Below are 13,526 nucleotides of genomic sequence, written 5' to 3'. Positions count from 1 at the left end.
AAGGGTAAGTGTCTGTTGAGGGCTCTCTGAAGCCCAATCAAACATGAGAGTCAGCGAAATGTCAGCTTTATGGAGTGGCAAAAGAGTACTTATTTTCCCTGGCAATTTCTTAGTCAGACAATAATTGCAATCAGGGGGTAAGCATGGACCCAGATTTCTCCATCAGATTCTGCTGATGTTTAACGCAGCAAAAAAGACAAATGGACACGTACACTGACACTTCACTGACAGTCTGACAACCTTATGCTGCATTTAGACAAGGGAAAAGCAGTAGATGTTGCTATGGTGATTTCAGTAAGCAAAAAGTTGAAACATTTGAACTCTGGCAGCAAGCCCTGCCTACTGTGGTGACTGATGGCATTCACTGTATTTTTTTTATTTTTTAATACTTTTTATTTTACTAGACAAGTCAGTTAAGAACAAATTCTTATTTACAATGAGTAGTTACCGTCGTGCTGTCATTGAAAACAACCACATTTGGTTAGCCGTCTACCATTTACCATGTAAACACAGCATTAGGAAAATAATCCTGCAGCAACAGGAAATGTGAATTATTATGTGGATTATTATTAATGGAAATTGTTTTACATTTAAGTTTTACATTTCAGTGTGTGTGTGTGTGTGTATGATGTGTTTCTGCATGTATTGTTATTGAGTGCTGTAACTTTTGCTTATCACACATTGAGTAAGACAGGGGGGACTCATCAGACAGTGCGTTAGACGGTGACTCATCAGACAGTAAGTTAGACGGTGACTCATCAGACAGTGAGTTAGATGGTGACTCATTAGACAGTGACTCAACAGACAGTGAGTTAGACGGTGACTCATCAGACAGTGAGTTAGATGGTGACTCATTAGACAGTGACTCAACAGACATTGAGATAGACAGTGACTCATCAGACAGTGAGTTAGATGGTGACTCATTAGACAGTAACTCAACAGACATTGAGATAGACAGTGACTCATCAGACAGTGAGTTAGACGGTGACTCATCAGACAGTGAGTTAGACGGTGACTCATCAGACAGTGCGTTAGACGGTGACTCATCAGACAGTGAGTTAGACGGTGACTCATCAGACAGTGAGTTAGACGGTGACTCATCAGACAGTGAGTTAGACGGTGACTCATCAGACAGTGAGTTAGACGGTGACTCATCAGACAGTGAGTTAGACGGTGACTCATCAGACAGTGAGTTAGGCGGTGACTCATCAGACAGTGAGTTAGGCGGTGACTCATCAGACAGTGAGTTAGGCGGTGACTCATCAGGTAGTAACTCATCAATGGTGACTCATCAGGCGATGAGTTAGATGGTGAGTTAGGCGGTGACTCATCAGATGGTGAGTTTGGCAGTGACTCATCAGACAGTGAGTTAGGCAGTGACTCATCAGGTAGTAACTCATCAATGGTGACTTATCAGGCGATGAGTTAGATGGTGAGTTAGGCAGTGACTCATCAGATGGTGAGTTTGGCAGTGACTCATCAGACAGTGAGTTAGGCGGTGACTCATCAGGTAGTAACTCATCAATGGTGACTCATCAGACGCTGACTAATAAAACGGTGGCTCATTAGATGGTGAGTTAAGCAGTGACTCATCAGACATCGATTCATCAGATATCGACTTGCCTCATCATACATCGACTCATCAGACAGTGAGTTAGGTGGTGACTCATCAGACAGTGAGTTAGGTTGTGACTCACACAGACAAAAGCTCTTTCCCTGGCATAAATAGTTATCGGTCTTTTGTTTTTGAATGGTTGTTATTGTTTAAAAAAAATGCATATATATATATATATATAAATAAAATAAAAAGAGTTTGAGAGGGGTAGTCGCCACATGGACACGTGTTTAACTATTAATTAATTGGCTAATAGACATGGCTGCCCATCTGTACTGTTGAGTCTGACATTGAGTTGGTAAGGCAGAGGGTCCTTAGCTAGGATAGGCTTGTCTGCCTTGCTCCGATTTGGTCTGCTAAACATGGTCTATTTTTACAGACGATTGTGTCTGGGGCATTTGCTGTGCTGAAAAAGGGAGAGGGAGAGAGCAGAGCGTATGCCAAAATAGGAGAAAAGAGTCAGGAAAAACAACCCCTCTCCATCTGACATTTACACAAGTGACACAGCTGCATGGAGCACATATGCATTGGGAAGATGACCATTTAGAAGACAAGGAGAGAGCATGTGCATACATATAACGCACATTGTGTGACACACAAACACACAGATAAATACAAGCACATAATGTATGCAACAAACACACTGTATGAACAAACACTCACAGAGGGGGGTATGGAGGCAGCCAGGTACATTTGGGGGTTGGCCTAATCGCTCTCCCTGTTTCTCTTTCACACAGGCATACGCATTCCCTCTACTTTGTGAAGCCAGTGAGGCTAACATCAAAGCAGATATACCTTGGCTTTCACTCAGAGACAGAGAGGCAATTACATAACCTGTGAGCTCTTAACAAGACACGCACTGGAACAATCAAACTCTGCCCTCGTGTGCTCGCCAACACCAGGCAGGCACTGAGAAAACAACTTGTGCCTCAATCCTGTCTTCTGTCAAGGGAAATATTCAATCTGCCATGTTTTCCCTATAGTTATTAATGCTGATAAAACATAATAATAATCTAGCCTAAAGAATGTTAGTCGTTCTGTTTCATTCCTGAAGCTGGAGGTGGAGGTACACTTCAAGACCAAAAGTATGTGGACACCTACTCGTCAAACATCTCGTTCCAAAATTATGGACATTAATAGGGAGTTGGTCCCCCTTTGCTACTATAACAGCCTCCACTCTTCAGGGAAGGCTTTCCACTAGATGTTTGAACATTGCTGCAGGGACTTACTTCGATTCAGCCACAAGAGCATTAGTGAGGTCGGGCACTGATGTTGGGCAATCAGGCCTGGCTCAGAGTTAGCGTTCCAATTCATCCCAAAGGTGTTTGGTGGGGTGGAGATCAGGGCTCTGTGCAGGTCAGTCAAGTTCTTCCACAACGATCTCGGCAAATCATTTCTGTATGGATCTCACTTTGTGCACGGGAAGAACGCCTTCACACTACTCCAGAGTCCAATGGTGGTGAGCTTCACACCACTCTAGCCAATGCTTGGCATTGCACATGGTGATCTTAGGTTTATGTGAGGCTGCTCAGCCAGTTTGGAACTCGTACTGGGTGTTGCAACTGAGGACTACACGCTTCAGCTGTTCCGTTCTCTGAGCTTTTGTGGCCTACCACTTTGCGGCTGAGCTGTCATTGCTCCTAAACGTTTCCACTTCACATTAACAGCACTTATAATTGACTGAGCAGCTTTTTTACTCCTATTTCATGACATCCAATTGGTAGTTACAGCCTTGTCCCAACACTGCAACTCCAGTATGGACTCTGGAGAGGCAAAGGTCGGGAGCCTTGAGACCTCCGAAACACGACCCCGCCAAGCCGCACTGCTTCTTGACACACTGCTCGCTTAACCCGGAAGCCAGCCGCACCAATGTGTTGGAGGAAACATCATACAGCTGGCAACCGAAGTCAGCGTGTGGGCTCCCAGCCCACCACAAGGAGTCACCATCCCCTAACCCGGATGACACTGGGCCAATTGTGCTCCGCCTCACGGGTCTCCCTGGGATCGAACCCGAGTTTGTAGTGACGCCTCTAGCAGTGCAGTGTATTAGACCGCTGCCCCAATTGGGAGGCCCTAGCAGGGTAGAAATTTGACGAACTGACTTGTTGGAAAGGTGGAATCCTACTGCCAATGTTTGTCTATGGAGATTGCATGGCTGTGTGCCTGATTTTATACTGTGCCTGAAATAACCTAATTTGAAGGGTTGCCAACATACTTTTGTATATATAGTGTATTTCCTGCACCCTGAGGGTGCTCAGCGTGAGGCTGCTCAGGTCTGGACATTATAGACACGTGATCGTATACAAATGTTACAAAATGTTTGAAATTATGTTTTAGTCAAACATTACATCTGTTTGGGCTTCTTAGGGTTAAGTACCTTGCTCAAGGGCACATCTACAGATTGACCAGCGGCTGAATCTAGTTGATGATCCCTACTGTAACGGCTTTCTTCTGTGGACGAAGGATGTTGTAAACGGGGAAAGGCACCTCCCCCCCCCAAGCCCCTACTACCATACACACTCACTACGACCAAAGCGCAGCGTGGTTAGTGTTCAACATGTTTAATAAAGACAATAAACGTGGACACTACAAAATAACAAATGTGTGAAACAGTCCTATCTGGTGCATAGACACAAAGACAGAAGACAACCACCCACAAAAACCCAACACAAAACAGGCTACCTAAATATGGTTCCCAATCAGAGACAATGACTAACACCTGCCTCTGATTAAGAACCATATCAGGCCAAACATAGAAACAGGAAAACTAGACACACAACATAGAATGCCCACTCAGCTCACGTCCTGACCAACACTAAAACAAAGAAAACACAAAAGAACTATGGTCAGAACGTGACACCTGCCTTAAAATCTACAACCTATGATTCATCCAACAGTTTGTTGATGTAGTCTAGGCTGACTTAACGCTCATAAGAAAAAATAGACCTACAGAGAATGTAAACACATGGCGCAAGGCTTCATGCTCCCTTGAGGCTGAAGTAAGGCAGGAAAGTGGGTGGAAGGAGGCGCCCTGATAAATAACCAAAGAAATGTATAGCCTATGTATGACCGGTCTTCCAGCACAGTCAAACTAGCTCACCTCTTTGTGTCCCTAGACAGCAAACTCACATATATACCATGTGGTCCTGCTGATAAGTCAGAAACACACAGCAGGGCAGCCAGTGGTGAGATGAGAAACACTTTATAGCCACCATATAGGAGAAATGGAAAAGAACCCTCTAGAATTCCAGACGTTGAAGTTTAATTTGGTGAGGATCAGCTAGGCTATAACTTGTGGGCAGGCCTGAAAGGATGTCAAGTAGCCTGGTTCTAAAATCAAATGTCCTCGTGGTGTGAGGGCTGTAGCTTGTAAACAACTGTGTTGTGACTCTTCAACCTTTTCTCCAAATTAATTTGTTCCTTTAAAATAAGTATGGAACAATATATAGTCTCCTATATCCTAAACCTGGGGAGCATCATAAGCTAGGCAATGGCACAAAGTCTGGGGAGGATGTCATGTTGGACATTTCGAAAGGAGAAATATATTTCTCTGGGGAGGGTCCTCTTCAGATAGACAACTCTCCCAACAAATCACAAGTTTGTGTAAAATGCGAGTGGGAAATGTGTCATTTTCACGCCCTGATAATGTTAAATTGATGTTGTGAGAGAAGCATAATCTTTGCCCTCGTTTGCCTCCAATGGTGTTCAAACTGAGATAACGGAGACTTTAACCTGTGAGTGTGTGACAAATGCTGTGGGCCTGTGAGTCTCTTGGGTGAGAAATTAAGCTTCATCTTGTGCTATCTGCAGTTATCCTCGCACAAATTATCTCTCTCTCTGTCTCTGTCTCTGACTCTGTCTCTTTCATATTCAGTACCAGTCAAAAGTTTGTACTATTTTCTACATTGTAGAATAATAGTGAAGACATCAAAACTATGAAATAACACATATGGAATCACGTAGTAACCAAAAAAGTGATAAACAAATCAAACTTTATTTCATATTAGAGATTCTTCAAAGTAGCCACCCTTTGCCTTCTCCTCTGAACAGTTGATGTTGAGATGTGGCTGTTACTTGAACACTGTGAAGCATTTATTTGGGCTGCAATTTCAAGAGCTTTGCACACTCTTGGGATTATCTCAACCAACTTCATGATGTAGTCACCTGGAATGCGTTTCAATTAACAGGTGTGCCTTACTAAAAGTTCATTTGTGCAATTTCTTTCCTTCTTAATGCGTTTGAGCCAATCAGGGGTGGTATACAGAACATAGCCCTATTTGGTAAAAGACCAAGTCCACATTATGGCAGGAACAGCTCAAATAATCAAAGAGAAATGATAGTCCATAATCACTTTAAGACATGGTGGTCAGTCAATTCAATTTCTTCAAGTGCAGTCGCGAAAACCATCAAGCGCTATGATGAAACTAGCTCTCATGAGGACCACCACAGGAATGGAACACACAGAGTCACCTCTGCTGCAGAGGATAAGTTCATTAGAGTTACCAGCCTCAGAAATTGCAGCCCAAATAAATGCTTCACAGAGTTCAAGTAACAGACACATCTCAACATCAACTGTTCAGAGGAGACTGTGTGAATCAGGCCTTCATGGTTGAATTGCTGCAAAGAAACCACTACTAAAGGACACCAATATTAAGAAGAGACTTGCTTGGGCCAAGAAACAGAAGCAATGGACTTTAGACCAGTGGAAATCTGTCCTTTGGTCTGATGAGTCCAAATTTGAGATTTTTGGTTCCAACCGCTATGTCTTAGTGAGACGCAGAGTAGGTGAACAGATTATTTCTGCATGTGTGGTTCCCACCGTGAAGCATGGAGGAGGACGTGTGATGGTGTGGGGTGCTTTGCTGGTGACACTGTCTTTGATTTATTTGGAATTCAAGGCACACTTAACCAGAATGGCTACCATAGCATTCTGTAGCTATATGCCATCCCATCTGGTTTGTGCTTAGTGGGACTATCATTTGTTTTTCAACAGTACAATGACCCAAAAAATACCTCCAGGCTGTGTAAGGACTATTTGACCAAGGAGAGTGATGAAGTGCTGCATCAGATGACCTGGCCTCAACAATCATCCAACCGCAACCCGATTGACATTGTTAGGGGTGAGTTGGACAGCAGAGTGAAGGAAAAGCAGTCAACAAGTGCTCAGCATATGTGGGAACTCATTCATGACAGTTTGAAAAGCATTCCAGGTGAAGCTGGTGTAACGGATGTGAAACGGCTAGCTTAGTTAGCGGTGTGCGCTAAATAGCGTTTCAATCGGTTACGTCACTTGCTTTGAGACCTTGAAGTAGTAGTTCCCCTTGCTCTGCAAGGGCCGCGGCTTTTGTGGAGCGATGGGTAACGATGCTTCGAGGGTGACTGTTGTTGATGTGTGCAGAAGGTCCCTGGTTCGCGCCCGGGTATGGGCGAGGGGACGGTTTAAAAGTATACTGTTACACTGGTTGAGAGAATGCCAAGAGTGTGCCTTGTCATCAAGGCAAAGGGTGGCTACTTTGAAGAATCTCAAATATATTTAGATTTGTTTAATACTTTTTTGGTTGGTAAACTATTCCATATTTATTATTTCATATTTGAGATGTCTTTACTATTATTCTACAGTGTAGAAAATATTACAAATAAAGTAAAGCCCTTGAAAGAGTAGGTGTGCCCAAATGTTTGACTGGTACTGTATATATATATAACTGTGGGGGTGATAATATAGCATTCTGGAACTGGTTGAGGGAGCTCATATTATAGGAGATGGTGCTCCCCAGAAGCACAGAGAGGAGGTGCACAATACCCACTGGGTATAGAAGTCTGTTCAACATTTAGTTTTGAATTACATTTGGTTGAGTTGTCAACTAACGTAAAATCAACAAAAAAGTCACAATGTCATTGACAAAATACGAAATTGCCTCATGTAGATAACTTTTTGCGAATTAAATCAGTTTTCCATGTTGTTTCAACATCATATTACATTTTTTGATTGAAATGACGTGGAAACAACGTTGATTCAACCAGTTTTTGCCCAGTGGGTCGGACACATTCCGGTCCCTCATATGCAATTCGCTCCTGATGGTGCTAGCCAGTCTCCTCTTCATACTCGCAACTTCACACTTTTTTGTAGTGAAGAGGTTGGACGGAGCAGGCATCTGTTGTCGAATGATAGTCAATTAAATGTAATACAACATTGTTTCCAGAAGGCGTAGAACAGACAGACAGAAATCTCCTTCTAATTAATAAACAGAATCAAACCAATCAAAGAATGGCTTGTCACCGCGCCTGAGCAAAACAATACTCATGAAAAGCATTACTGAGCTCGGTTTCGAAGCACGAGTTGATGAATCCGCCTCTCGAATATATCCTCCTTCTGAATATAAGCCTACCGTCTGGCTCTCGCTATCGTGTCTGATTGCGCGGTGGATTCGCAATTCCGAGCAGCTTTTAAAACAAATCATTCAGACCGCAGCCAGACTTTGCCAGAGGTAAAGACCAGCATAGAAGAGAGAAGAGGGTTGAGAGAAAGCGATAGGCGCGTTCACACTGGGATAACAGCTGGACTGGATATGCAAATGTCTGCCAGGAATGACCGCACTGAGCACCCACGAGCCTTCTCATGTATCTGATCGATAGGGGATATTAGGGCCAGCTGGCCAGAGCGGGCACAGTTATAAACAACTCGATGACTGCGCGGCTCACTCTAAGCAAGTTGAGGAACAGTGTGCATCACAGACTGTCGAAACCAAGCGCCCACCGCGACGTTAAACATATTCAGCTGTCAAATAGGCTACAAGTCTACTTTCGCAACAACATGTCACTGTTTTGCCAGGACAGCGGTGTTTGAATGACTCGGACAGGGAGGACATACGTTGGCAGCCCTAAGGTTTTCGACATGCCAGAGAATGTTTCGTTCTCCAGGAACCGCACGGTTCTGGACACGCGGCCGGGGACGCGTCCCGCATGGGCTATCACGGTACTGGCCAGCGTGCTGATCTTCACCACCGTGGTGGATGTCTTGGGCAACTTGCTGGTTATCATTTCAGTGCTTAGGAACCGGAAACTTAGAAATGCGGGTAAGGGGATAATGATTGTTTGTCTCTTTGTATGTGTGTGTGTGTTCACTCGCGAGAGAGACGGAGAAAGATGGCACCAGTAGTTATACCTTAATATTGTTTAAAGATTTGTCATGACTTTGACATATCAACCAATGCAATAGTTATATTCTAAATGCAATTATAAGGAGAGATTCTGAAAATACGATTTCGTTCTCGTGCGTTATCTGAATCCCTGAGCGGTCTCATTCACACCAATAAGCCAACACGCAAGACTCCACATATGAATGAGACTGCTGAAAATAGTGAATGGATTCCTCCAATGCAGAATGATTTAGTTCACTTTATGCACATATAAAATTAAGATGGTATCGAATGTTGACGATTTGAGTATGAATCACTTTTTGATATGGAAAATGTTATATCCTATTGCCTGTAATGTGTTTTAATAACCTATGGCAATGCTTTGTCAGTCATTCATCAGTCACTTCTGAGGATTCTGCAGGCAGTTCTCAGATTTTATGGAGCCACTCAATTCCTACCAAAAAATGTAAGCATAAATTGCATCGATTATGAAGAGGGTAAAAGATTGCAATCCCATGGGATTATTTAGTTTAGTTTACTTTATTGTTGATAGATTTATCGTTTATGCATTAATCGTTTGATTTATTCAATACTGAGCATGTTGTTCTTAGATGTATCGTCTTATTTATTTTAATAAATAAGTAAATAACCATGTTTTTGTGTGCATAAACCGGGGCCTAAACTTTTATTTCCAGTGTGGGTTTTGCATACCTTTTTCATAAGCCTGCAGAGTCCATACTGGAAATGCATAAGAGAAGACTGTATAAAAATGATGGATTCCCGCCAGGGGTATCCAAATAGAGCGGCAAGAAATCCGCTCCAACACATCGACAGCCGTGTTATTGTTGCAAACACATGATGTGCCCATACGGGTGACATACAATGGGTCTATTTTGTTTGGCTTTGTCACAGTGGTCTAGTAGCTGTTATCTAGGTTACTGATTAATATTGGAATATATGTTTGAAAACAGAATGCACATTTAGCTGTGATGGTTTGGGGGGTTTAAAGCAGGGACCGGGAATAGTTTTAATACTCTTGGTTAATTCCAGTCTGTTTTGCCTAATACTGAGTGCTCAAATCCCGGTATTTCTTCCCTTATGGCATGGTCCAGATGTTGACTGTTGGAGGTTGGAGCCAATGGCCGACCTTCCGTACCCGCTCTCTGTTTCCCTGTCTCGGTCTCTCTGTAGCACGTTATCAGCAGTCCCAGTCGTTATTTATAAGTCCTCGGTTCACTTGCTTTTATTCTTGCTGAGAAGCATCATCTACCAGGGGCGTCATGTACCCTAAAAATCAGAGGGGACAGCTTTTTCCTGCAATCTAGAGCCATAATCATTATGCTTATTTCTATGTAAAAAAAATGATGCATATCTAAGCATACCTCTTGAGATGTCTGTATCCTACTAACTCGTAGTTCTTTAAAAAAAAACGAAATATGTTTGTCTGCATCTCTGCTAAAATCTGGGTGAAGATTAAAAGTTATGTGAGTCTTATTCAGTACATTTAGTAAGAACAGTGGTAGAGACTCCTCCACCCTCCACTCATTCAAACGTAGGTGTGGATCCTCCAGTCTGACCCCTCTGCTGTCCCTGGCTCCACACCCACCCTGGCCCGGCCATCTAGATGTGTGAAGGTTAGTACCTTTTATGTAGGGAAGCTAATTAAATATATATTACCATAGCATTTTTGTATGTTCTCTATAATTATGCACTTGGAAATGTATCACTTGACCAATTCGGCCACTTGGGTGCTTTTGGGCAAACTTGTGAGGGACTTGATACAAAATATTATGGATATCTCATATTCTTGAATGTATCAGTCTGAAACTGCGCACACACACACACACTGCTGCCCTCTTATGGACGACATTTAAATTACACTCAACTTCCTGTGTCAATGTATGGCCTTTTTTTGCATTTCAAAGATGATGCAATAAAAATAGAAAGTGCCAGTTGTTTTGTTTGTTTATCTTTTACCGGATATAATGTGTTATATTCTCCGACATTCATTTCACATATACACAAACTTAAGTGTTTCCTTTCAAATAGCATGTCCATGCTTCAGGTCCTGAGCTACAAGCAGTTAGGTTTGGGTATGTCATTTTAGGCTGAAATTGAGATGAAGGGTCCGATCCTTATTAACTAGCTAACGTTGCCAATGAAAGGAAGGTTAGTTAGCAAGCAACAAAAAAATGTAAGTGTGTACTGTAGACCGTTTTGCTAACATGAAAGAGAGAAGGATGGCATTGGCGTTTCTCTATAAGTAGAATGAATCAACATGTTAGTTCTACTTGAACGAGCGCGGGCACGCACACAAAAACTAGAACCATCATATATAGCTTACATTGATTGGACAAAATTATTTTGGGGTATCTTTTAGTTGTCACTGTATTAGACTAAGCATTAGATGATTTGATGATGTGGCAGGGTAGCCTAGTGGTTAGTGTTGGACTAGTAACCGAAAGGTTGCAAGTTCGAATCCCCGAGCTGACAAGGTAATTAACCCTCTGTTCCTAGGCCGTCATTGAAAGTAAGAATTTGTTCTTAACTGACTTGCCTAGTAAAATAAAGGTAAAATTAAAATCTCGAAATATTGAAGTTGAAATGGTGCTGGAATAGTGGAGGCAGCTCCTGTTTCTTTGCGACTTGCGGTAACTCTATGTGGTGCTAAATCAATAGTTGTTTAATAGTACGAAAATGTCGGAAAAATTAACTGTTTGTTACATGCGATATGCTTTGTGCTTTTCTGTTTTGCGATGAAACAAAGGTGTGGTTGAACTTATTATGCCACTTTGTCTTCTTATTGTCTCGGTTTTAGGCCTATATCACGGTCCCAAGGTATTTGAACTCCGAGTTTATAGAGAAAACAACGCAATTATCACAGCACATAGATTGTAATATGGCTTTTTTCCCCTGGCTTGGCTTCCCCAGTGATTTTACCCACGCACCAATACTGCACAACACACACATAAACATAATTGATTGTGGATGTGCGTAATCCCATGACTCTGGATCAAAAGGTTGCGTGTTTGATACCAGTTGTGGAGAGTGTTTTTCATTTTTCGTTTGAACCCTATCCCAAACTTTAACCCTTAGAAAAGTAACGTTATTTATAACAAGGGTTACATGGAGAAAATTTGACATTTGAAATGAAAAATATATATTTTACCCGAACCCTTCCTGAACCCTTGAAAAAAACAACCATAAAGTGTATAGCAGGGAACATGTCTACCGTTTACCTTCACTTTTTTTGGAAAGACCAGAGCCTTTTTATGAGCATTTTTAGAAACTGTTCATTGTCCTGTAAGCATTGCATGGCAACGCAGGAATTTTGCCCACGGAGCTGGGGACCAGAATGTTGTGGTTTTTCGCAGACGACCGTGGACAAAAGTAGGAGTGGACAGATCTCCTTTATAGTAAAAGTATTGCATGAGTCTATTGTAATGTATCATCGTATTTGCCGAGAAAAAAATGTGTTTTATAAACATTTCATGCAATTCTACGTCATTTTACATATTAGCAGAATATGTTATAATACCACACAAATTACCGAAATTACAGACTAAGAATGGACAGGCCTACGTGTTCATCTCATCATATTTATCCAATGCCGAATCAGTGTGTATTGTTTGCAACGAAACAGTCCCTGTTTGCAAATAACATATCTGAGACATCATTAGGAATCTGAGCAAGGTACTTTCAAAAGTTAGGCCTATAGCTTTCCACCCCAGACAGAGTAGGCCTTCTGACGCAGACAAATGTAAGCCGGCTGGCTACTCTTCTTCCACGGCTTAACCCAACGAGAGGTCACAAGTGTTTTCCTAAAAGCCTTCTGGGTTTAAACCTCTTCTTTTGTACAGACAGTGAATAGTTTAATCAATTGATAGTGACATAATTAGATTACTTCCCAAGCAAAGTACATGTTTTGTCTCCTCGGCTATAGAAGGTTGTAGCTCAGTCTCTGAATATCAAAGAAACGAAACGATGATATCGCTATATACATGGTCATCGTCATCTATTTCCTGTTTTTTTTTACAGCTTGTTTCTAGCACGGACCAAAGCGCCATTATAGATCACTTTATATAATGGTTCAGTTTAATTTAAAAAAAATCTTAAGCGAACAAAGGCCTGTGCTTTTTGCCATTTTCCTTAATAAAAGGTAGGGCTATAGCATACCCTCTCACACCCCCTAAATTCGAGTCTTGGTTTTAACTTACCTGCACTTCACTGACACGGAGGTATGCTATTCAAAGAGTGCATGGTGGGTGAAGGAATTTACTGACACATCTATGGATACAGCAGCCTATAGCCACATTAGTCTGTCAAACAGGTAGGCCTGCCTATTATTTCGAAATAGGAAGAAATCGGCTCCAACACAAAGCCCTCTTGTTTTTAGTAAAGTCTAATTAAAATGAAGATGGTTGAAATTAATTATGCCTACTCGAATTTGCCCACTTTCCGCGCAATGAGCTGTCGATTTCTGATTGATTGTGCTGCGGCTGCTTCTTCAAGTTTCAGCACCACAATGTAAATTACTCGAATCTGTGTTATTGTTGTCTTACTATGATCACGGGCAATAAACATATTATTTTAAATATAAGCAATTATAGCAAGCTATCAAAGTTGACCTCTGGTCCTGCCTCGTTCATTACAATAGGCTATAGGTAGTCGCACGCAACATTTTTTTGGACTACACTTAATTAATCGACAATTATTTCCGGAAGAAGCCTTTGACTCTCCTGAACTTCCACCATAGGGGTACACAGCACAGCCAT

General features: G+C 42.0%; 1 protein-coding gene across 1 annotated transcript in view; it reads left to right on the top strand.

Moving 5' to 3' along the window:
- Window positions 1-7,939: 7,939 nt before the first annotated feature.
- Window positions 7,940-13,526, top strand: part of LOC118380142 (melatonin receptor type 1B-B-like) — a 123,150-nt gene continuing 117,563 nt past the window's right edge. Inside the window, exon 1 of the mRNA XM_052510267.1 lies at window positions 7,940-8,688. Within this exon, the coding sequence (XP_052366227.1) occupies window positions 8,460-8,688 (229 nt within the window). The 5' untranslated portion in view covers window positions 7,940-8,459. The remainder of the gene's footprint in view (window positions 8,689-13,526) is intronic.

Source organism: Oncorhynchus keta, chromosome 1, assembly GCF_023373465.1.
Source record: "Oncorhynchus keta strain PuntledgeMale-10-30-2019 chromosome 1, Oket_V2, whole genome shotgun sequence".
In the NCBI taxonomy this organism is placed as follows: domain Eukaryota; kingdom Metazoa; phylum Chordata; class Actinopteri; order Salmoniformes; family Salmonidae; genus Oncorhynchus; species Oncorhynchus keta.
This window is presented reverse-complemented; position numbering and strand designations above follow the sequence as displayed.